The sequence below is a fragment of the Apteryx mantelli genome, chromosome Z (genome assembly GCF_036417845.1).
Source record: "Apteryx mantelli isolate bAptMan1 chromosome Z, bAptMan1.hap1, whole genome shotgun sequence".
In the NCBI taxonomy this organism is placed as follows: Eukaryota; Metazoa; Chordata; class Aves; order Apterygiformes; family Apterygidae; genus Apteryx; species Apteryx mantelli.
This window is the reverse complement of record NC_090020.1, coordinates 51813145-51839254: the sequence shown is the minus strand read 5'-3', so window position 1 is coordinate 51839254 and position 26110 is coordinate 51813145. Positions and strand designations below refer to the sequence as shown.

Below are 26110 nucleotides of genomic sequence, written 5' to 3'. Positions count from 1 at the left end.
GATAATTATAAAAATCATCTTCATTACTGCATGTTAGCATTTTTTAACAGTTTAATTTGGATAGGTTACAAGATACATTCAAATCACACAGACACAATTACTGCAAACCCAAGAAGCTATAAAATGTTCCCAACCAAATCCCTTTGACCCTGTTAATGTCTGTTCCTTGTTAATCTAAGGCAAACATTGTTTGTAGTGTGCATTTGTTATGGAATATGAAAAAAAGAAAGGAAATCCCTTAACAGTTGTTATTGATTCCAGCATTTACTGACTGAAAGTTAAGTGCCGTTCACAAAACAGAACAGATGCAGATGCTGACAAAAAGGTAAACAATTGTTGCATGGCTTACTGCCAGATTCTAAGCCAATATATTAAACTCCAAGTGAAGCACATTTCCCCTATAGATTGCACTTATTGCCACTTCATTTCCTATGTGCTCTGTCTCGCTATTGCTGTGCCTGGCACTAAGCTATTTTCAGTTCTTTGGTGATCCCTGAGGCCTAGTGCTACCTCACATAGCCATTAGCGAAGGGAATTGCATGTGTCTGACATGGCCTGAAACCAATTATTTGATATTTTCTTCAGAATGATGCCTAACTCTGTTGGGAATGAGCAATCATGAAATAATTTACCTCCTGATTTAATTTTTTCCTGCACAAATTAGTTGTAGCCTGAGCTGGCTATACACAGCTGCTTGTGACATATCTCTGTCTTATCAAGATTCTACTTGAAATGATGAAAAAGGGATGGGGGGAGGAGAGTTGAATAGAATAGGTTGGGGAATCTTGCTTTAAAAAGGCATTGACAAGTTTATCAGATACACTGCTCACATGTACTCGCTGCTGATTGAAACTGACAGCCCCATAAAGAAACTAGGAGTGTAGCAAAGGCAACCACATGGATGCAAACTGGGGTTGGAGCGTTGAAGGTTTTTTAAACACCTGTCTGCTTCGCACTTCCCTTTAGTTCCAGGGAAACCCAGGGATGCCAAGAGAATCTGATAAAAAGGCTCAGGCAAACAGGCTGCACATTGGCTTATTTTTGTCCCCTTTTTTTTAAATGGTCACAGATGTAACGATAGCAAACATTTTCTTATTAAATATCATCGTTAATTTGTGACTTTAAGTGCTTATACTATACATCTATACTGTCTATATGTCAAAGGAAAGCAGTGAAGTAAAGGATTTCAAGTAATGCATAAACAGAGTAAGCATGTATAAATTTGCATATATTTAATCAGGAGAGTGTCTGTCGCAGAAAGAGATATGCCACTGCTATCTATTAAAACAACCTCAGTGAAGACTACACTAATCTTTTGAAAGAGATTCGCTATACATGAAACTTTAATCAATTCTACTCCATAATATCTTCCCACTTAAATGAAATCAGTTTTCACTTTATTGTGAAGGCTGATTCCACATCAGGTTGCTAGATGTTAGCTAGCAAATACTTAGGAGTCCTTTGTTAACACTGAGTGTCAAAATAAATCTTAATTTGAATTCATGTTCACCGACCAAACAATGAAAGGATAGACCAGTGCTGGAAACACAGGTTGGACAGCAAGATCATCTGATCATGCGCTGACACCAAATTTACGCAGTAATTTTAAGCAAATCATCTCACCAATCCGATGCCTTGAGAGCATACAGCTACTTTACAACTCTGTTGAACAAACTACAGAGAATTCCTCAAGTGCTCTGATGATGAAGTGCTCTGTGATAATTACTAATAAAGATACTTTATACGTAGATATCTATTTCAGCTTGCTTTGAAACCAGAGACTCAGTTTGCTGCTTAATTTTCAGAAACACAGCATACCTTCTAATAAATTACCACACATTCTGATTATATGCTGCAATTTCATTACACAATGAAATTTTAAAGAATTCAAATATAAACCAATTAATTAGTCCCTGAGTTAAAACTAATTGATGATGGGTCTATGTAAGGAATTTAGCAGCTGGTGTCCAATCATTTTCTGATAATTATCGTAATAATGAAATAGCAGACGTTCTTTAGGCTTCCCATTTAATTTAAATGGTCCAAAAACTTGTAAATAGACTATATTTGCAGTTGTTTATAGCATTTATGGGTTTTTTTGGATGCTATTCTGTAATTGAGAATTTCTTCTGAAGTAATGACTGAAGGCAAACAATCCTTTTTAGAAAATTGTAAGAAGAATAATCCTATGTCAAAATGCTACTACCTCTAATTTTTCTCAATAGGACTGAAACCACATTCTGGCCTTACTAATGACAGACAGACTCCCCCCACTTTTTTTTTTTTTTTTAAAGTGTTCTTCTCTGTATTGTGGGCTTGGAGAGCTAACACATTCCTTGAAGACCACACACCCACAGAGAACACTGAAGAACTGTGTTTGCAAGAAAGCATAACAAGCGAGGAAATCTGTAACAAACTGGAGATGGCACCTATTTTGAAATAGGTGTCCTTACAGAACACTTAGAAGTGGATGTGTTTCTTCAGTCTTTGCTGAAAGAGAAATTAAGTACTGCCAGGTCTGTTAAACTTTCTCATAAAATCCAACTTTGATAGGACTTGCATATGTTTCCCTGTAATCCATTTAAAACACTTGGCTGATAAAAGACAATTATAATTTGTATTCAGAATCACAGTAAGTAATATATTTATTTTAATAAGATTAAAATTTCTTTAATACCTGCAAATATACAAATGTCTGCTAGCTCTGTTTCTAGCCTCCGTACACACACTCGCAATGGAATAGTTGGGTGCTGCACAAATTGGTTCATTACATCAGAGCCACTCCATTACAATTAGACTGTTAGGAACTTTCAGCCAGTCAAGAATGTCTATCAGGTGTTCACCGTCCCTTTGTGTTGTCTACATATGATATTATGTGTTTCCCTAAATAATAGATTAAAGTGATTCTGTCACTTTTGCTTCTCTTACCCCTTGGAATTTCCAAGATATAACAGAAGCAGACAGTGACAGCTTTTGTTCCAATAAGAGAAAACGCTCAGAAAATTGCTTATAAAGCTGGAGTCAATACTCATATTTCTCCTTTCTTCCTCTTGATATTTCAAAACACTAGTTAGGCAAAATCACCACCAAGTTCTCATGAGTATTTTTCCAAGGAACATAAAAACTAGAAATAAGCTGAGGCATGCAGAAAAAAGGGCAGACATTGCCATTTAAGAACTTCTAGAGAGATATGTTTGGAAATTCATAACCTTTTAACACATATTTTGTAGACAGACTAGAACACTCTCCCCATTACAAATAAAGGATATATCATATGTCAGAACAGATGCACATGTATAGGTTCCTACCCACTGAGCTGAGACTACACTCTTAAAACATCTCTTTTTACATGAGCTGACCATATTGTGTGATATTACAGAAATTGCTGGACTTTCCTAGCACACAAACAGGAGGTCAGTACGTCATCCCATTCCTTGCACTCAGATACAAGCATTTGGATCTTAGCCACAGGATGATCAATGGGTGAACCCATTGAGGAAAAGGAAGCTCTTTTTCTGAGGCCCACAACTGATCAAATTCTACACAGTCCCCAGGGTTAGGGGTACTAAAAATCTCCTGAGGCATTAGCTGCTAAATTCTGAACTAAAGAAGTTTTATTGGGTTATAACAATCCTTATTCTCTGTAAATCAGAAAGACAGGAATCTGCATTGCCTTGCTATATTCAGCAAATGTAGTGAAAAGTGTTTTAAAAATACCTAAAGCTTTATGCTTTTTAATAATTCACTAGATGTGGCAGCTCCTTGACTGAAGATGGATTTTTTTTTTTTTTAATTTCTAAGCCTACCTCACTGCGAAAAATATATGCATGTTCTGACTGAGCATATAACATCTATCTATTGGTAGATGTGACACACCCCCAATTTAAACAGATGTGATTTTTTGCAAAACAAACTACTGCGACAAAAATAATTTTGCCCCTTTTAAAGTTATATTTGCTCTGTGAATGTGCATTTTATGACAAAAAATTTTCTCTATCTTGACAGAAATCACAGTCAGGACTATCTAATTAACTTGTGCTTATATGATGGTAGACATATATGTTGAAAAGACTCCCATAATAATTTTCTTTTCAATCAGTACTGCAGGAGCCTCTTTAGAAGACATTTTTGAAGTCTCCTCTTATCTGCCACTGTTCTATATAATTTTCTTCATACAGCCATATATTGTGAAGTAAAAGAGAACCTAACTTAATAATTCTCTCTCAAATTCTTTGTCACTTTTTTTTATTATTAAATAGAGTAGTACAGCATATAAATCTCAAACTGACCTCTGACCACTCACAAAATATCAGACTGGAGAGCAAATCACTTTCATCTTTTAAACTTGGGAGGAGAATGCAATAATTAGGGGGCATGGTGAGTTAAATGCTCTCTTCATGCTGAGGAAGAACACCCAGGTGTGCTGAGAAAGCAAAAAGGAAGATAATTAGTTGGTGTTTGCTAATTGTGGACATTTTGAAAGCAGGAAATATACCACGATTGGAATTATGCCTGTTTCAACTTCAACAGAATTCAGAAAAAGGATTTAAGTTCCTGATGGCAAAGGTGAAATGAAATAACTGCATCAGGACACAGTCGTCTAAAAAATATAAAAGACCAAAAGACCCCCAAAAGACCATCGACAATTTCATGGTTATAAATATACAAATAATTTGGAAAGTAAAGTTAGTGTTTACTTATCTTGTTAAGTAAACCAAACAATATGATAATAAAAACCTGAAATGGGCATCTTTTCAATATGACAAGGAGTCAATAATGAGATTTCACTGTCAGTCTTCATATTATGGGCTTAATAAGTGAATTCAAGCAACAGCTCTAAAAAGAAGGAAGGTATTCAGGCATGCTACCAGCTTTGAAATTCTGTCAGTTCAATTGACATTTCAGTAACTCAGATACTGTTATCTTACCCCCTACTATAAGCTTAAAAAGTAACAAGTTTAATGCTTTTGTAATCTTTATGAAAATGTCATTCTCCCAGTAGAAACACATTTGTGGTCCTACGGTATTATGTTCATGTGGCCTTTAAAAGAGTACTTCTCTTTTTTTATTAAAACTTCAACTCTGTATGTTCAAACAGATGGTTTTATTTTCTCTTCAATACTACTCATATTTCCATTTAATATAATTGTGCAGCAGAAATCAAATATAATACTTGCAAGGATAAGAAATAAACAATATGTGACAAAGAGGCTAAGAAACATTATTTCCTGTATTAAATGCAAAGACATTTATTTTGTTTCCCCTGAGTAACAGGATCTTGTTTTGGCTGTCAAAATTTTATAGGTTTCCCAAGGAACAAAGACAACTGCAGAAACCTGCATCATATGCGTATGGCCATTGTTTTTCTGTTACAGCTTCCTATTATAAATTCCTACCAATCCTGTTTGTTCCATTTTTTAAAAATAGGTGGCAAATATATTTGTTGCATATATCAGTATTGATTGGTTTATAATACAAAATCAGGGATTTCTTCTCCGGTATTTATAAAGTTTAAAAAAAAAAAAAAACAACTAATGAAGACTTCTGGATTTTTACTCATTCTATAAGTAGGACCATATGCAATTTTCACTGATATCCTCATGTTTTCTGTGAAGGTTATCCGAACATAAGAGAGATGTGCTATGAGTCTTAATTGACAGGTGTTTCTTCCCCATCTTTCACCCACAGAAACTACAGAATTTTCATCCTGCCTGTATAGGACATTGCGAAGAACACACCATACCTCACCATGTATTGCACAGCTCAAGGAGTCAGTAATTGCAAGGCTTATTTGCATATAGGTCCCATTCTTTCCAGCAACTGCCCCATGTCTTGTTTCATACAGACTCCTAAAGTCCTGCTCCTATAAAAGCTATTTTATTGTGCACTCTGCAGTGATAGAGAGCAAAATAGAAGAGAGAATCACATTCTGAAGGAGATGCCCAGTGGGTAAAAATATAATTGAAGCACATAAGCTACTGTTATCATAAAAATAAAAACTATAGGTCCATGGAGATAAACTAAGCAGGGTATGGTGAAGCTGCTGGAAAAAATAATAAAAAAAAGAGGTGGAAGTGCAAGGCAGCAAGCAGGGTGAAGTTCTAGTTTCTATTTTTTTTAATTTATTTTTGTCTTCATAATGTCTGAAAGTCACCTTTTCAGGTCTGCAAATCTTTAAATACATCTCTATAATTTATTTTTAAAGTTTTCAATTTCTAAAACATTTGATCCTTAGCAACACATTATAGATATAACTGAAAACTCACTTGTATTAATGCAAGGATCTGGGCAATACAATGAATGTGAACTGCTGAGGCAGGATGTGAAACTGGATATTATAATCTGTAATCCATATGGGCCACTTTATACTAGCCTGCTTTACCAGCACTTCAGAGAGATGCAACAGCACTTTCTGGGACAAAACAGTGTGAAATCAAGTGGTTCCTATACCTTTCTCCTTCCTCCTAATGCTTCTTTAAAGCCCAGTTTTAACAACGGATAACAGATAAGAGAAGATGATGGAAAAGCAATTGTAACTACAACAAAATATTTTAAGTTATCTGCTATATATCTGAATATGGACAGAAATCTCAACAAAGGTGCAAAGACATAAATATTAATTACATGAATCCCAGACTGGGATTCTTTAATTTCCAGATACAAACTGGAAAATAAATTATACTAAAGTTATCAAGTCCTAATTATTCCCAGACATGAATAACTGATTTTTTTTTCATCACACAGTCACTAAATCAGCAGGCATCAGTGCTATTTTAGGCATATTTTTGATAGATAACAAGAAGATCATAGAAGATTGGTTGTAGGCAATAATCGTGGCTCAAGAGATCACAAACCAACTGAATTTAAATTAAATGGAAAGATAAAAGCAAGTCTAAAACTAAGGTCCTTCATTTCAAAGGGAGGAAATGATAAACTAGGGGAAGTAAAGCTATATGCACAGGAACATAAAGGAGAAATCGGATTTCTTTAAGTCAAAGGTGCAAAAAATGAAACTTGCATTTTAAGTTGGTCAGAAAACAAACTCTTGGGAAAGAGTAAGGATGAGTGACCTCAAAACAGATTTTTCTTCACCAAGTCTTTACATATCATACCCCAAAGTTACCTTCATTTCAAGAAGCTACTCCAAAGCCTGTTTCTCTTCTTGCTCTCAACTCCACTGTACAAATCCAGCTCCTCTAAACAATATTAGTCCTTCTATTAGAGCTCAGATATACACCATTTTCAGATTACACATTCCATGAACACAATATATTCCTTAGGAACTCATGAATATTTAAAGATAATAAATGAAAAAGATAATAATAATTGAAATCACAGTTTGCATTTGAATATATCTTTAGAAGAACATAGAACTTGGTCAAATTTTGGAGGAAGAAAAGAGTAAGAAAGCCTCTGGAAAGATGAGTAACAGCTTCATATATTGGGAAAAAAGTGCAAAAACTGAATATTAATCTATGCCAATGAAGGTGATTTAATTACTTTGTAGCTAAAAACCCACTTAGACCAATAAAGATTGGAAATTGGAAATTGAAAATTATCACTTCAGTTTACTTTCACTTTGCAAAAATATGTTCTTACAAATAACCTGCTACTGATTTGATAAACAAAGGTTTTGCCTCAAGTTTTAGAAGAGAATCTCATTTAAGAATTTTAAATTTATTATTTATAAAAACATTTATATCTCCTAATAAGGGCAAATGCTACTAAATTGGAGTTCCTATTCTGTTTGAGGGTCTCTGGCAAGTTTGCTACTAAATGAAAATAATGTAAGTCAATGAGCACACTAAAATTATGCATACCACAGAAAAAGAAAACCCAAACATCTAAACTTAATAAAGTTTTAGCCACAGGAAATTAATAAATAGGCTAAGAAGTGTGTATGTGTGTATATACATGCATAAAAATACATATATTTTCTCTCTCTCTAATTATATAAATAAAACCAAAGGAAACTTTTCACTAATACATAAAATTTGTATAATTTCATGGTTTTTAAGTTTCTTTGGCTGCTGTCTTATCAATTATAAGAGAGCTATTTCTTCATCTAAAAGGGATAAAGGATTAAGATAGATGAGTGAAGCCTCATTAAACTAGCTTAACATTTCTGTAAACAAAAGAATACAGAAAAGGTTCAAAAGGTAAAAGTACAATCCACATTCAATAGACTTACTGCAAATAATTTCTGAGAAATATCACAGCGGAAATTGAAGCAAAAAAATCACAGGGGATAACCTGAAATAAACAACAGCTGTCTGCATGATTCATTACATGCTAAGTATGTTAACAAATATGTAATAATTTTAGTATTTCTTGAAATATTCTAATATTATATAAGTTTTTGAGAGAAACATATGATTAATATGATAGAAAGGCTGAAACAGCATTTTACAAAATGTAAGCAAAAAATATTTGGGGGAAAAATAACCCTTCCTTTGGATATTATTTTAACATATTGGAAATATTGATATCTTGCTGAGAGTACACAAAGAAATGAGGCAGATCCATGCTGCCTAAAAATCCATTACAATAATGTAGCCCAAATAATAATGGCTGAATCCTCTACTGTTAAAGGTAGTAAGAGTCACTGATTTAACTGGGAACCGGATCAAGTTATAACACAGAAGCACCTGCCTCCACTATAGTTGGTGGTCAAAGATGTCAAGTTCCAAAAAATTTGCCTTTTTTCACATACCATTTTGCCAGCTTTTCTCTCAAATACGCTCATCCTCAATCCAGATAAACAGATATAACCTCATTACAGTACTTTGCAAATAACTGTTCTCATGAACAAACATGAAAACATGAACATGAACAAGAACATGAAAACAAAATTGACAACACCTTATTTTGTAAACATTGTTATATATGAAATATTTTAAAGATTTATAAATCTGTTAAAGCTTGTCATAAACTGCCTTTATCTTCCACACAGAAGTAGGTCATCCATATAAAGTTTTCCAAGGTTCTAGCATTGTTTCATTATTTTCTGTTATTTTTTCCTCCCCGATATAGTAGGATCAATTATAGTAGTTCTTATGAAAAAAAAATCACATTTCCCTGAGGGCAGACTTAGTAAACATTTTTTTTTTCACCTTTAGGATAATAGTCCCCATTGAACGTCCTAGATTAAATTATTTTTTGGTTTGAAATGTGCTGGTTTGGTGGTTCCCAGAAGGCAGAGGCAATGTGCATCAAAAAATAAGAAACAAATTGGTAAAACTGTCTTTCAGCTAAGAAAGAAAAAAATCTTCCCTTTCTCCTACCCCCACAACATACTTATTTTTTCTTACAAACCATAGCAAATTGAATATCACTGTCAAGCCAACCAATTAAAGCTGTGTTTTAACTTAACTTATGTATAAATACAGAATTTCACTCTCAACTGTGGGAGTGCAACAAAGGCATCCTGGGTCTCATCAGAATTTAATAAGAGTTCCAAGCTGGAAAAGCTGCTTGACTCTAAGAACTTGCCTACAGTTACAAACCTCCCAAAATAATTATTATGTAGAAATTTTTCCAGAATAGGTATTTCAGTGTCAACACCCTTGTGAACATTTTGATTCCAAGAGAAAAGTGATTTTTTTAAAAAAAGTGAAATTCCACTTTAAAAGGTGAAATTTATTGTAGTACAAACATAGTACATCCAAACAATTTAGAAAGGAGAAATCTCTTTCCAGAAAAGAGTCGTCACCTATGGGCTCACATTCAACTAACTACTCAATAATATTTTTTTGGTAATGATAGAAGTATAAATTTCAATTGACTTGATTAATAATTCCAACATTATAGGCTATGACTTGGCCACAAATTAAAAAAAAAAAATCCTATGTAACTTCACAACTCTCACCTAGCATTTTACTGACTGCTGACTTCACTGTTACCACTTCATTGTTTGGCTGCCTTCAGTCTATAAACAAAGATTTTCTGGAACAGTCTGATTCTGCAGAAAACTAGTATGAGAGACTGCAGGTGAATCATGCAGGCCTCCCATACAACCTATTGAAGTACAATAATGTGAAGTACTATACAGTGAACAGATGAAGACAGAAACATGACAACCACTGAGAAGAAAGTCACTTTGAGGATTATATCGTATTAACAAACAACACTTCTAAATAAATTTTACAGGTGCTAGATGGACAGTTGCTGCATCTGAAAATATGACATTGAATACAGTTTTAAACAAAATAAAAATCTTTTGTGGGATTTATGAAATAGAGAGAGTTTGAAAATAATTACAGCAAATGTCCTAAAAGTTACAAGCAGTTCCTAAGATTTACTCTATTTTTCATCTGCCTTTGTTCTTTTGAATTCAGAATAGAAGCATGCACTGGAAATCTGTCCTGATAAATGTGCTGGCACAAAAGTATGTAAAGAAACATCTTGTGGCAAAGAAAATTTAAGCAAAGCAAATGAATATCTTAATAGAATGAATGACTACTCTTTTCCTTCATGTAATATAGAAAGAGTTAATGTGTGTGTTTTTAGAGAGCCACCATTACGGTCACTTTAATGTCCATGTCTTACATGTTCAATGGATAATTGAACTTTCTCATCTTTGTGAGCTATTTGAGACTGAAAGAAAAAATAAATTACAAATTTTTAGTTACTTTGCTAGTCATTTTCCTCAGATAATTCATACTTGAATCCTTTCACTGGCTCCCATCTTGCTATCTAACTCAAAGATACACTTCTTGTCACCCACTTTGTAATTCAACATTACTCTGACACTACTTAGAATCTTTGTGTTTCCCACCAACACTGCATTCCGCTAATTATATCAGCTTTTCAACTTGTCACCTTTTCACTTTATTTGTCTGTATGCCTTTTCCCTTACTTTATTTTTCACACGTTCCACATTCCTCCATCTTTCAGCTCCTGTTGAAGAATTATTTTTGCATTTCTTCCAGCGGAATTTCTAGCTGACTTATATCAACATGCAGACCGATTTTTAAAACTCAGGAGGAGATAATTTTCTTCTGCCTAGACCTGGCAAATAATTACCTTACTCATCCGATTTGTATGCTGTACCATCCAAAGATCCTCTGTTTCTGTATCTTTCATATGTTTCTAAACTTCTAATACTTTCTGTCTGCAAACTACTTCACCTTTAGGGAGGGGTATATTTTAAACAAACAACTCTTGTAGAGAGGAGTGCTCAAAACTCCACATTGGAAAAGCAATTATGTATAATCATGCAATTAAGTCATGAAAGTTTCCATTCTGTATGTTTTCCTAAAGCTTTGGTTCTTCCCTTTGGAAATTAGCATGTCAGATCCATCAACAGGAAAAAGAAAGTACAGAAAATACCTTGCTGATAATGAATTGCTTTGCTGCCTTAAATTCCTTAGAACAACATGAAATGACCCGTTAGCATCAACTCTAAATTACAGTACAAGAATAGGAATTTCCTTTTAATTGATTTTTTTGAGAATTAGAATATGCATAGTAATCTTTCTGGGCTAGCTCTGATGTATGAGTCAGTGTCTATTTGATGGTCACATTATGACAGTGACTTTGCCACAGTCTCATTTAACCTTCTGTCAATTGAAAAAAAAAGTGTGGGGAGTAGCCTCAAGAGTTTGTGTGTGTTTTTTTTAAACCTGATTCAACAGTTTTTAGCCTATTATATATATCAGCAGTTGGAATAAGTTAGACTGAAAAAATGATTATAACATGACAATATTATTCAGTGAAGTATAATGGGGTTTCCACATATATAAGCATAAGAAAATTTCCTTAGTTTAAAACCTTTTTCACCACAGTTCTGACACAGTCTGTAATTCAACTGCAGTAATACAGTTAAAACATAAAGCTGTAATTAATAATCTCAGGCTCCTGTCTCCTCAGGAAATAATCAGACATATTGAAAAAAAGCAGTATAATTAAAATATGAAAATATCTAAACAAAACGAACATAAAATAAGGCTAAACGAACATAAAATAAGGCTACTAACCCACAGCATGAACTGTTCCTCTATGCTTCTTGGAAATCTTGCTTGCCTTAACTATATGTAGAGCATTTTCTTTGAACTGCAGCTCACTTTCAAGAAGAACTGTCATTTCTTCAGTGATGGTATTGAGATAAGTTTCATTAATAAACTTCAATGATGAAGAAGAATCAATAGCGCTACTTAGTATATACAAATCCTCTTCTATCATTGTGCACAATGTAGGTATGGAACTTCGGTAACCATGAACCACCTTATCAAAATTTGTCTCAGCACAGCTAGACAGAAGACAGTTCTGTAGAAGTTCACTAACCAGTTTATTCTGCATATTTTGATACTTAGTTAGGACTTCTGATTCAGGATAAAGAAACAAAAGCTGCTGTATGCACTGTGTTTTAAACTGCATTCGTTGTTGTAAAGCATTAGTTTCTTCTTGACTTTGCAGTCTATTAACTAAAAATCGCCGAAGATGTAATCTCACGTCATCCCAAAGAGATTTAACATCCATGGCTGAATTATCCTCAATGGCGTGAAGAGAAGATGTAAACTCAAAGGATGTCCCACTTGGAGTACAGGGAAATGAGACACCACACTGACTAGAGAGATCCAGAAGGAAGTGAAGTATCGTTTCTTCTTGATTTTGTTCATTCTTGAGCAAGGTTTGCTAACAAAGGTAAATCAGACAATATTTTAGAAATGTTTTCTTAACCCTGGTTAATAAAATTAAAAACTTTGTGTTATGGTACTAATTATTTTAATAGCTAATTATCTTACCAGCAAATAAGAGACTGAAACAAATAGCTTCATAAAAAACAAAACTAACGAAGGCTGTTTTCCCAAGGATTTATGCCCCAATCCATCTCCTTGTCCACCAACTCCAATAAACCCATGTTTCTCTTCCCATCTATCTTATATCCTCAACCACTTTTCTCAATCAGTTCTAACCTACAATTCAAGAGGAAGCCATAAACAACCACAGTTCATTAGATAAGCCTTAGCAGATGATGAAGCCTGTTTACTGTAGTCCATGTACACATTTTGGAAAGAAACTGGCACAAAAAGTTACTTAGGATTTACAAGGAAAATGACAGGTTTTGCTCACACAAACAAAACAGGAATTTATAAAAGTATACATTGCTTTCTGTGTTCCGGTTCAGCAGGCAACCATTACAAAGGCTGTTTTAAGAATAAAAAGTTTGCCCAGGACCCTCTTAAAGAACTAAAAACAAAAACTTGTTAAGGCTTGGGTCACATAGGGCAAGAGAGTATGGAGCTACGCATCTGTCAAACCTAGATGCAGCCTTATACATTAACAAAGTACCAACCTCAAAAATACATTTCAGCTATATGGGTTGGAGAAGAAGGAAGCCAGTTAATCAAGCAGATGAAACCACATGGATGCATACATTGCTTCTACTTCATCTGAGTCTGAAGAGGCCCTTCTCTCTCTAATGTCAGAACTCTGACCTCAGAGCTGCTTAAGGTCTAAGAGGCCATGCAGCAACTAGAAGTTGTCTTCTCACAGCATGGTATCTACAAATTTGCTCAGAATGACATAAATTAAAACAGCAGGCTGCAGCTTTCTTTAATACTTATGAAAAAAATCATCTGCATGAAAAAGATGTGCCCAACACACAGGTAGAAGGCAAGCCAGAAGTCCCATGGTTGGGGATACCAAAATGTATTTCCTCTATCAGTGAAGAATCCTTATCTGTTTTAAGCCCATTTCCCACATCTTCAACATTTTTCCTTTTGAAGATTGGCTTTGGCCACAGCCCTAGGCCCATCAACCTTTCACTCGTAAAGACTGTTCCCAGTCCTCCCAGCTGCACTACAAATTTCCCAATCGCAGTCACAAGAAAATTGACTGAAATTGGTTGTACCGTTGACTCTAGGCTCCAGACACCAAGTAGGCAAGTCTTAGGATCTAGAAGCCCTTTCACTCACTCCCTGCCCAACCACTTCTCTCTCAGACCTTCCAACAGAGAAATGGTCATGGCAAATCACTCTAGAATAGGATAGGATGCATGTCCTTTATCTGGGTCTCCTAGCTATACTCCATCCTATAAAATGAGGCTAGTTCAGCTACCTTTTCCCCATAGAATTGCTGATTTATTTAACCTGAACTATTTGCAGGAAATGACTAGTTTTAAGTTCTTCCTCTCATTTTGAAAGATAGACAGAAAAAAAATCAAATCTGAATATGGTATTACTTAACTGTAACAATTTCAAAATAAAAAATGTTCAAGCTTTCTTCTGTAGCAACCTTTTTTCAATATATAGTTTAATTTATAAAAAATGTAAAAAAAAGGACAAAATTTAGAACAAAAGTTTTAGCTGGCCTGTTTTGCTTTTTTTTTTCTCCATGCTTTTGAGTGACAAGAATTTTCATCATTCAAATTCTTGTCTTTGTTCAGGGTGAGTTAAAACTGTTGCACTCTTATGGAACAGAACAATACTTTAACCTTCCTACTGCCCTCTATTCTGGAGTGTTCCATGAGGCAAATTAAAAAAATAAGAGTAGCACCACATTAGCTAATTCTGAACAAAAGACAGAGACCAGGATTGTCTTCCATTAAAGGAAAACCTTAAAAATCAACTAACTAGCTATTTTTCTTCTTTTCTGCATCTTTATTTCAGGATGCTTCATATGAAATTGTTGGACTTATAAAGAGGACACACATATGATAGTCAGAATGGACATTATTAGTCCAATAGGTAACATTCTATAAAAGCATGCGCACATGATAGAAATATGTTTCACTAGATAATACCTTATAGCACATATAACCATAGGCATACACATAAAGTTGATTTGATATTCTTTTATTACCTACTAAAGTATTCTTAAAATTTTTGTGGCCCCAATAGCGTGTCTCAGTTTGTAAATTACGGAACCCTAATCACTGACTACTCTATAGAAGCGCCAAGTCTCAATGCGTAGACTTCCGGAGTTCAAAGGTTAATTTTTGTGAATTATGCTCAGATATTCTATTCTGAAAGAGATAAACACACACAACAAGAGAACTCTAAAAGCTGTCAAACTGCTGAATGTAAATCACGCCTTTTGATTATGAATCCAGAATGACTTCTTCCAAGTAAATCCCTATTGCTGTTTCTTAAGCTTAAGCAAAATCATTTTTCTTCACCTATGAGAATCTAAATGTTATTTCAAGCCCTTTGGAACATAAAACACAGCATGAAAAACAGGAAGCTTGCCATCATGGACTTGGTGTTCCTCAGAAAAAGAGGTGTAGTGATCTCTGAAGCTCTGAAAACATAGTTTCATCAAGTTTCTGAACATGGTCTATATTGAGACAGGCTTTTCTATTTGAAAATTAATCTTTAAAAATACTTCAAAAGATGATGCCAAAACCATTCAAAATAAATATATCCAAAGTAGCATCCAAAGGTCCTAGAGAAGCGTGAAAAGTTCTCTCACGAGCCCAGAAAGCTAGTGACAATGGTATACAAGAAAACATTTGCAGTCTACCTGCTAGCTCTGTATCAATAAACAGATACAAACATACTATAAGATAAAGATTTTGTTAACAAAATGTGTGATTAGTTTAGCTGGAAGGGAATTTAATGAAGATGTGTTCATGTACATATTCAGCTTTTAAATATTCAGCATGTATAACATACAGTCATGAAAATTTCACACACCAGAACATTTTCAAGCTTCATGAAGAGCCTCTTTGGACTTCCATAGGGTTCACAAATACATGAGAATACTAGGCTAATAACACACCTAAATGCAGCACCTCAGCCAATGCATATGCTGTACTTTGCAGTATTTTTTAAAATTGTTCCAACAGTTGAAAAGATAAACAAAATCTTTAACAAAATAAACACACATAATGAGGTATAATAATGGATAGGGATATTGTTCTGAAGTAGAGGAAAGGTTACTATTATTGAAGATGTATTATATGACACAAATAAAAGCTTGCAAGTGAGAAATTAAGTCAACTGAGTAATTAAATTCAATGGATGCAGATACAGAGTTAAGAAAGGTCAGATTGTAATGTTCTCATTAATGCTGACTACTACTGAAAATAATTTACTGAAGAACTGTTTATGGAGTTAAGGATTATCTACTGTAAGTATAACCTGCTACAGATGGAGTGTCTATGTTAATATATATACTTTTCATCTGCAGTCCCATCTACACAACAAACAGGCTGGATAGCCTGATGAGAAGCCATGAGCTTGGAAACACTAAAGTCCCGGTTTCCACACTCTACAGACGGTTCTCCTGACCAGCCGTGCAGAATTGAGGCTTCCAGGCTTCTCGCACTTCTGCCATTTGTTTAGCAGCCTGCCACAGAGCCAGTCTCTAGGCTCTGCTCGCCTCTACAGCCCACAAGCCAGATCATCATGAAGTCAGGATTAAAGGCACTGCTATGCCCCTGGGAAGCTGAAGAGCTAAAAAGCACGTCTGGTTTTAGACATACCCAAAGTATTCCTGAGGCGGCAACATTTTGGTGTTTCACAAACAGATGCCGCCACCTGGTGTTCAGGTACATGGCTTGACTAGACCTAGGAGAAGGATGAGCATAGGAAATGGACACAGGTAATTTACCATTGCTATGCCCTCTTCTGAGAGGGTTAAGTAAGGATCTAACCGGACTAAGAGTACTAACAAAAGACAGCACTTTCTGGGATTCACTCATTTTGTCCAGATCCAGTACAATAAGTAGTGGTCTCTGACAACCTTGAGAAAGGTGATTATTAACAGCAATATTCATACATCAGTGTTAGAAGAGGATAAAATAATTTTCTGGGTGGAAGCCAAACATGTTTCTATCTTCTTCACTGCATGAACATAATGACTTTGTGTTTGTAGAAATGACTTCATCATTTGACACAGCTTAAACTAACCAGGGCTACAGGTCATGCAAGTATCCAATGGATTCCAGTGTGACTGGAAGGCTAATAGCCAGTTCCAAGAGTTAAAAAAAACTGGAAGGTGATTTGATGAACCTTGAGCTTTACTCAAAGGCTGGTCCCAAAAGAGAAAATACTCCACTTATTTGAATGAGTTTTTCTCTGCCAGTACAGCCAATTTTAGTCTAAAGATGTTTGTGTCCTTCAATTAAACCATGAAATGGAAGTGACCCATAATACTAATCCACTGGATACTGTTTATGCTTATTTATTTTTACACTCATACATATGTACATCATATATATGCACATATATACATATTTTACATATAAACTTGCTGTTTGTCATTATTGAGGTATCATCTTTCACCTATGTAGCCAATTCAATTTTACAGAATTCCACTTCCACAAATACATTCTAAGGTTCAACTTTTCAGACAAATTTTGGATGAAAATGCTTTCCAGAATCATGGAATTTTTCACTGAAGTGAAATTTGATTTCTGGCTAGGTCTGGCTGTACTACTTGCTAGTAGCTCCCACATTCCTACTTAGAAAAAGTTGATCACATGTTAATGCTTAAAGAACGCATAAAGGACAATTATCTATATTAGATGCATTTAATTCATACTGATACAACTAAAGAATCAGCAGAAACAATAGGAGTCTTGGTGTAAACAGTAACTTCAGACATTTTTACCAACATGTCTTTATAAAACAGCCCCCAGTTGGTCTACTCTGTACATGATCAAAGGGAAATGTAAACCCCAGCAATACCTGCTGTGGACATCAAGTAAAAACAATGCTGAGTCATATACTAAAATTTCTGAACTATATTCATTTCAGTGAAGACTGAAATAAGAACACTAATTGACAGCAAAATAATAAACATCTTATAACCAACTTTCCCAAACATAAAAATCTTTAGTAAATAATTTTTACCAGGGTCCTAAGGAACTCCATCAGCTCTCTGTGGTGTGTAGAAGAAGGCTTGAGAGAACTAAAATTGCAGTTATTTAGCCACTGAAGGCAGTCAGTTGTGTTTTGTAGTAGTTTATCGGTACATTTTTCATTTACTTCTGATTGTAGGTCTTTAAGACACTGTTCCACTCTAAAAAAAACATAAAACAAAAAACACAGGATTTTTTTCATGACTTTTTTCATGTGATAAAATCATTCTATGTACTCCATATTTCAAAGACAAAAATTACTTCAAATCAATGTAACACTAGTTCTTCTATTTCATAGATTAAATTACTCTCACAAAATAAAAGCTGCAACTGCGAGATTAACATTTAAATATAGTTGAACTAGATTTATAAATAAACTTCCTTAAGGAGAGACTGTATCATACTCAGTAAGAGGAGGAAGTCTCTCACTTCTCAAATAATCTTGTACTTCTTAACAAAGTACTTAGTGAATAAGACATCACTCAAGACCAACAAACCTTAGTCTTCAGTGCTTAATTAGCTAAAGCAGAGAATATGAACTGAACTACCATATTCAAAGGTGAATGTGCCATTTAGCTTCTTCATCAATCAGTGGTTGTTTTATAACATAAAACATATATTAACAACTTCTTAAAGACCCATTGACCCATGACAAAAAATGTTGAAAAGAATTTTAGAGCCAGTTTACCGAGAAAGCAGATCTTTTCTTTTCTGTTTTTGTCAATAGAATATTTGAATGAAAACAGTTTGTTTTCAAGGACCTGATCCACTCCTTAACACTAATCATAATCCTGTTTGTGAAATTGTATGCAGTTGGTATGCTAATTATTGTGATTCCGATTGCAAAAGTCACAGGAAAAAAACATTCCTAAAAAGACTTTACTTCTATTTGTATGGACACTAATGAGAATAGAACAAAATAGAAAAATCTAGAAGCAATCTATATGATTTCCTACAGAAATTTTCTTTATCTATGTACTACTTTTCAAAGGCAATATTGCCTTGAAGGCAATATTCAATATTTTATACAGTTTCAGTTAGAAAAAATAGTGTTGACTAAACCTAGGTAGATCTAGGTTTAATACAAGCAGAGCCAGCAATAAGACTGATACTAGTTTCGTTTTACGTGAGTATAAGGTGATTCTCACTATTATCCGAATGACTTTATTTTGGTGTATGTTAGTTATTCCATTTATGTTCTTACTGTTGAAAAAGGAATGTGAGGTTTAATCCAAATTAAAATTTACTTCTCTTTCTTACTATAAAGTTACAGGACTAGATAAGACTCAGCTCTTTACATGCATTTCTATGTCAGATACTTTTGACTATGTTAGCTTCCATTCTTATAATGCAAGACAGACAACTAACTTACCTATTATACTTCCACTCAGGTCTCTATTTTATAAAGACGAAGCACGTTTTTTCTTTCTTTAACTGTTCTCTAACATTCCCAAACTTGACTAATTTTAGTAAAAGTTGGAGAAAGAGAAAGGCAGGCGAGAAGAAGACAATGATGACAAGATGAGAAGAGAGAAGGAGATGAGGAGAAGTGAAAGAGGGGAAAAAGAGGAAGGAGAAGAAAAAAAAAAGGGAAGAAAATTTGCAAACAAAGCAGTTTTAAGTGTGTTACAAGCAGTGAAAGAAATACCAAACTAAAAAATCTCCAGTTTTCAAAAACAAATGCAAAACAATATTTTTTATCTCTTCGTAATCTACAATAGTTTTGTAATAATTTTTACACAAAATATCTCTGTATGGAAAGATTGATTTTCCATGACTTGTCATATTTCAGGAGGAAACTATTTTTATAACAAATGTAATCTGCTCTGAATAGGAATAAAATAGAAATCTCAGACACTACTAATGAATATCAATTTGCAACAAGCAATCAGTGATGAAAGACCATTTTGCTTATCATGTACCGACTGTACTTTTTTCATTTATTTCAACCTGAAGTAATGTTTCAGTACATGAAAAAATATGTATTTGTTTTTCTACTAAATTTTCTCCTCCTATATTGAGTGATTCATATTTTTTCTTTTCCAGATGTTACGCAATGTACCCTAAATTCCTGTTAGCTATTTACTATCTCATTCTGATCAACAGCAATAAAATAAATCAGTGTCATCCATAGCTCTGGGAATTGAGTCTGTTAGTTTGAATTGACATTTTAGAAAACTACTGGAAAAACTAACCAAATGATCACACTAAATTAAGTTCATAGATAAACAGTAGACTGTACTTTCCTTTTATTTTTAAGTTATATGCAACAAGAACAACAAAAGGCAGCAGTATATTTTTTCCTGAGAACGATTTTTAAAATCCAGTGAATGCAACCAGTGAATCAATGCATACCACCTATGACAGGTTTTGCTTTGTGCCTTTTGTTTCTTCAGAATAATTGCAGTAAATAATAACAACGACCTGAATAAGAAAAATGCATTGACTACAAATATAGAATGCAAAGATGATGATAAGTACATAAGTGCTGAATGACAATAACATTTTGGAGAGGAGTAAAAGAAAGACTGTAGATAAACTGTTTCCAAAACAATGATGACTATACAACTTATAAAAAACACTGCCTTAAAATAAGCTGGTCATTCTGAACAGTTCATTTTTCCATACTTAATTGTATTCATTAAGAATTATGGGTATTTTTGTTTTATGTTTAAGAGACATGAAGTAAACCGTTCAAAGTGTATCTACTCTTTTGAGAAGAAGATGCATGTTTTATGGCTGCATTAGCTTCAGAAACCAAATTCAGCAACTATAACAAATGCTAAAGTATTTAAGAGCTTTTAAAAAATTAAGAACACATGGTACTATAAAACTCTCTCTACAAAAATGAAGTTTTTTCAAAAAAATTCTGAGTACGAGTGAGTTCAAAATAAAGTGTACTGAAACAACTATCTTCTCAGCAACAAAGGACCTTATCAGGAGCACAAAGGACCTCCATGAAAAACACTCTCTCTCTGCCTGTGGCCCACTCAGTTTCCCGATGGCATAGCCCAGCCATGAACACCAGTTCTAAACTTGACAAAAGATTTGCATGTATCTTTTTAACTTGTGAAACCTGTTCTCAAGACTATGAAACTAAATGCCTTGTTTATACACCTTGACTCCTGGGAGGCTATCAAAGGATTTTATTGTGGCATGCTGATGTGTCTTATTCAGTCATACCCAAGGTTACATACCCATAGATTACAGCATTGTGCATTTCAAAGGGTCTGCTCTTGTTAGTCTACGTCAATCTGCTTCAATGAGGAACCAGTTTTTAGACTCATCTTGCCAAACTATAAATAGGCTACACCCTTCACAAGGCCAGGTATTTCAGTAATTTATCCTAACACTGATAAAAGGATTACACGGATAGATTCCAGTGAACCTCCCTGTAGCTACAAACCATGATAACTTTTTTCATTTTATTTAATCCTTTTATCTCAATAAAATAAACATCAAATTTGGGCTAAAACTGTTTTTCATTGAATAAAAATATTTTTATACTGTTTACTTATAACATACTGTAGCTAAACATCTCAAAACATTTCTATTTCTCTAAGTTTTTTGTCAATACTTAATATTATATGAACATGGTTAATTATAGATGCTTATTCCATTATATGAATTACATCATTAAATGAAATATTTAGGAATCTGGTTACCAATGAAAAAAACATTGTTTATGTATGTTATCAGACTTTAGAAAGCATTTATTTTAAATAAAACACTTCTGCCAAATAGGATTAAAATTATTTTAACTGACAAAAAGTGTAGGCTAGTATTTAAACCTTTATAATTTCACATCAGTGTAGTGAGAATGTGTCTTTGATTCCCATTCTTTTTTAGAAAAGAGTCTTTTCAAATTTGTTAAAGTTTAAAAAACTGTAAACAAAATCTTTATATAAACATGATGGGAAAAAATGTGCTTAATAAATTTAATGAATTATAACCTTAATATTATGATTATATAAAGCCACATTAAGTACTAAGTTCCAATTTTTTTTTCTTTCAAATAATCACTTTTTATTAAAGGTTAACAGAAAAATATATTGCAGTAAGTTTGGTGCAGTAAATAAGTTCAGATTTTTTGAATAAATTGAGGCATCAACCCAGACAATGTCAACCAACATTAAGCATCTGAGATGGGAGCATACATTGTCTTAAAATCATGTGCAGTCAATATAAGATACAGCTGCACACAGGACATGACTGTACCTAAATCAGGCATCCAAGATCTGGAGTAAAACAGGAAAATCAAACATAGTTCTTTCCTTAAAGTTTTTTTCCCTGTTTACTACTGTTAACTGGTTCTTTACTTCATATCTATGTTCTGTGAACCATCCTTGAAACACCTAACCCTAATGAGAAGGTGAGGCATCCAATTTGTGTTTTTAGAGTCCAGGTGCCAAAGTTAGATGTTGCTGTACCTAACCTGGAGGTGCTTAATTCTTCTGTTGGAAATTAGCCCATTTGTACTACATTGGAATGGTTGTGCCTGGTCAGACTGAAATCCACGTGTTTCCAGTAGTGGCCATTGGGAGATGCCAAGAATATAAGAACAGGACAACATACATCAATATTTCTCAGAGTAGTCTCACAGTCTCTAGCAATTTGTGACATAATGACTTAAAGCAGAGATAGTGTCTTAGTATTTAATAGCCCTCAATAAATTTTTCTTCCATGAATGTTTCCACTTTGAATCCATGGAATTGTTCAGTCATAAACAGAAAACAATAGTCACCAAACTACTAAATTAGGACTGGAATATAAAAGCTCAAAGAAAAATTTAAGTTTTTTCTGTAGCAAAGTAACCTGCAAGTTAAGCTCATATGGTTTTTTTCTAAAATTAATTAGTTTTTCTAGAAAGATATACTAAGTCTTATACTAGGAATAGCTTGAGCCTCTGAGGGCACAACCATGATTACAATTAGTCCTACTGGTATACCATTAGGCCAGTGAAATCGTGATTTCACTGAAATAGTTTCTCTTTCTTACAGATGAGGTTTTTCATAAACTAAATGAAGTTCTGTTATTTCATCTGTGTCCACAGTAGGAGTGCTTTTCTGGTGTAGCATGTCAATACTGTTTGGTAAGTATTCCCATTGTAGAGAGAGAGATTTTTCTCTTCAAATAGAGAACTCCTAGTTGCTCTTATTTATTAAATTAACGACAGTTTTTAGGAATAATCTCATTGTGTGGAGAGATTACTTTTGAAGTGACTGCATCAACTGACAAACTGGGGGACTGCTGAGTTACAGATCAAGTACTATAATGGAACTGACAGTGTAAACACTGTCACCCTGATAAAACGTTATTTTGGAAAACAGTATAAAAATGAAGGGTTGCTGTCTCCATATATCATTTTCCATTGTCTGCATGTAAGATGAAGCATGAATTTTAATTCTGTTCAATTCCTAACAAGCATTGTTTCAGTTTATTTCATATAGCATATGGAACAGTCATAAAATGACAATGAGATTGGTTAAATTTGAACTGCTAAACTATAAGCTGAAATTATCTTTAAACCTTGTGTCACTTATGCTCAAGATACTTGTAGTCATTCAGATCTGCTTGTAGAATCAGAATTTACACATCTTTTATTAAGAATAGTTAGATTGTTTCAAAATTATTTAAATAATTGTTCCTCCAGTTTTTGAAGATGGGCACTGATATAACACTACTTTGTTATTATCATTTATATCCAAAAAAAATTTGACTTCTAAAGACATAGGGCATTTTATAGAAAATTCATCATATCATTTGGAAAACTGTCTATGCCAGAAGACCATGAGTACACCATGAGTAATAAGAGATCTCTGAGGGAAACTTTTACCAATATAATTTGCAAAAGCATTTTCCTTAGTATACTTTCTCCCATATGGAAACAAACATCTTGTTTTATTTTATGAAAGTTGACCCACCAAAAGGAAATACTAAGAAAATGTCCCATGATCTACAGGCAAGTGGTGAGGTCATTGCTGGTGCTTTAGCACTACTGTGTGTTAATAAACAGCAATTTAGCCATAAATATAACTTGGCTTTTGGTAAAAATTTTAAGCTGCTAGACACAATCTAGCTGAAAAATCATAAAGATTCATACAGGGAGTACTTTGATAAATGGATCTTGAACAGAACAAGAGATTTTAGCAAAAATGGCTCTTTATCATTTCACATGTTCCTGTGATACTTCTGATAACTTACAGTAATACTTGTGGAACAAGTTGTTTCTTAGGATTTCTGAAATTCTGAAAAAGAGAAGATTCTTATAGTTCCAGAACTATAATGTTGATGGTGCTCCATCCTAGCCTATTGAATCAGCAGCTTATGCCTGTCTTCTTACTCGCATTAACCCAACTACATAAGCCAATAAATTCTTCCATCTATTTTGTGTTCTTTACGGTGATGACCTCAACAGAGGTCAAGCAGAGAAGAAACCTGGAAAGTAAAGCAGCTTTTGCTATGAATTTTGTTATCACCTAATATTTGTGTGTGTCTTGAGTAAACATTTTCATAGTTAGACTCTATTATTCTATCATCTTACTCATATTTTGTATCTAAATTATATTCAAAAAAAGAGACCAATAAAAATGAAGTTAAACGTATTATTTCATAAATGTAGTCAAATGTATTATTTCATATTTTCATCATTTCATTTCATATTAATTCATAACATTATTTCATAAGCGTATTATTTCATTATTTCTTTTCATTATTTCCTAAGCAGCAATGCAGAACTGACAAAAAGACTTAACTGCACAAACTTTACCTCTTTAGAAAAGTGCTGCTAAGACAAATATGTCTTGATACGTTTTTTTTAAATCAGCAATTCTTTAAAATATGAGTCTGGGAAAGTGACAGTCTTATAATGCTAGAAGCCTTGCAAAAATCACTTCTTCAAATTCTTCTTATTATAAGCTTGGACCTTACGACTTAAAACAGAGGAGCAGCCCCTGCTACAAGCAGTTAGCAAGCTATTTTATATCCCCAGTTTAGCCACTTAAAAACACATCCACTGACATTATAAAAGAACTTTATATAGTTGAAACCAGAAGTAAATACAATAGTTATGGCTTTGGTGTACCTCAACCAGAGAAACTTACCAAACAATTCCCATATCAGAACCTAACTTCCAACTGAACTACTGCATAACTTTAGAATAACTTCCAATGTTATTTTAAAAACTTCAGGTATTAAAATCCACAACATGTAAGCTTTGCCTTGATAAGTTATTTCAGAAGACTGGTAGTGAAACAGGAGTCTTTCAACTCCATTGACCTGAACATGACAGTGAGAAATAATGGGTAAAAAGCGTTGTCTCCTGTTTACTCATATGAAATGATATGAAATGGGATATTTCACAGTGCAGTCAAAGATGTGATTATGTCTTCTGTAGATGTATATGACAGCTAACTAACTAGCTAAGACACTGACACAATTATAATCACTGTAGAATGGAGTTAAGAAATTGGGTATCTATTAAAATAGTCAGCCTCTGAGGAGCAACTTGCTGTCCCAGCTAGCAAGATGATAAGAAGCAACTATCCTGATCTCAGTAATCAATCACAACAAAGTTGACAGAGATTGAATGGGAATAAAATTACATTCCTTTTTGAGTTAAATTATTCTTTTCTAGCAATTAACACAGTGTAGTGGGTAGACAGATACTCTTTTGATAAAGATTTTAGTAATGTCATTCTAACATCTTTAATAAGTACTAAATTCAAAATTAAATACTACAGGAATGTACTTTTACAATAAGTAGGTTAAATACACACAGAAGTGTCAAAGTTTCTCTGAGAGCTATGACAAATCTTAGGTCCAGGTGAGCAATATCAACATTATACCCTCTTGTCCTATTGGCTCTAGTTGGAAATTCTCCCAAATAATTAACCACTATTTGAGATTTTGCATGGAGATCCAAAAACTTTATTAATAGTTTTGAATAACAAGTAAGTGAGGTGTGGGAAGAACTACAGATTCCAGAGAGGAAGAACTACAGATTTCCTTCAAAATAAAAAAGAGAAAAATATCTCCTGCAGCACAGCTCAGTTTAAAATCACATGAGCCCTTGCATGCTTCAATTCTGCTACAGGAGAACGGAATGCGAGTGCAGCGCTTAGAAGCCTATCTGACTCCTCTCCGACCCTTTACCGTGAGGTATGGATGCGGCGAGGTTTTTCTAGGCAGGTCAGCAAAGTTATAATCAGCCAGAGGAAATGGAAAATGTCATACTACCATCCTGACTGAGACAATTCCCAGATATTCTAAAGTTTGCAAGTTAAGGATCTTGTTAGTCGA

General features: G+C 34.0%; 1 protein-coding gene across 1 annotated transcript in view; it reads right to left on the bottom strand.

The window, feature by feature from the left end:
- The window catches only part of KIAA0825 (KIAA0825 ortholog), a 251032-nt gene that overhangs the window by 191030 nt on the left and 33892 nt on the right, over positions 1 to 26110 (bottom strand). Inside the window, exons 4-5 of the mRNA XM_067315851.1 lie at positions 17802 to 17970; positions 11979 to 12636 (exon numbers count right to left, since the gene is read on the bottom strand). Of these exons, the coding sequence (XP_067171952.1) occupies positions 11979 to 12636; positions 17802 to 17970 (827 nt within the window). The remainder of the gene's footprint in view (positions 1 to 11978; positions 12637 to 17801; positions 17971 to 26110) is intronic.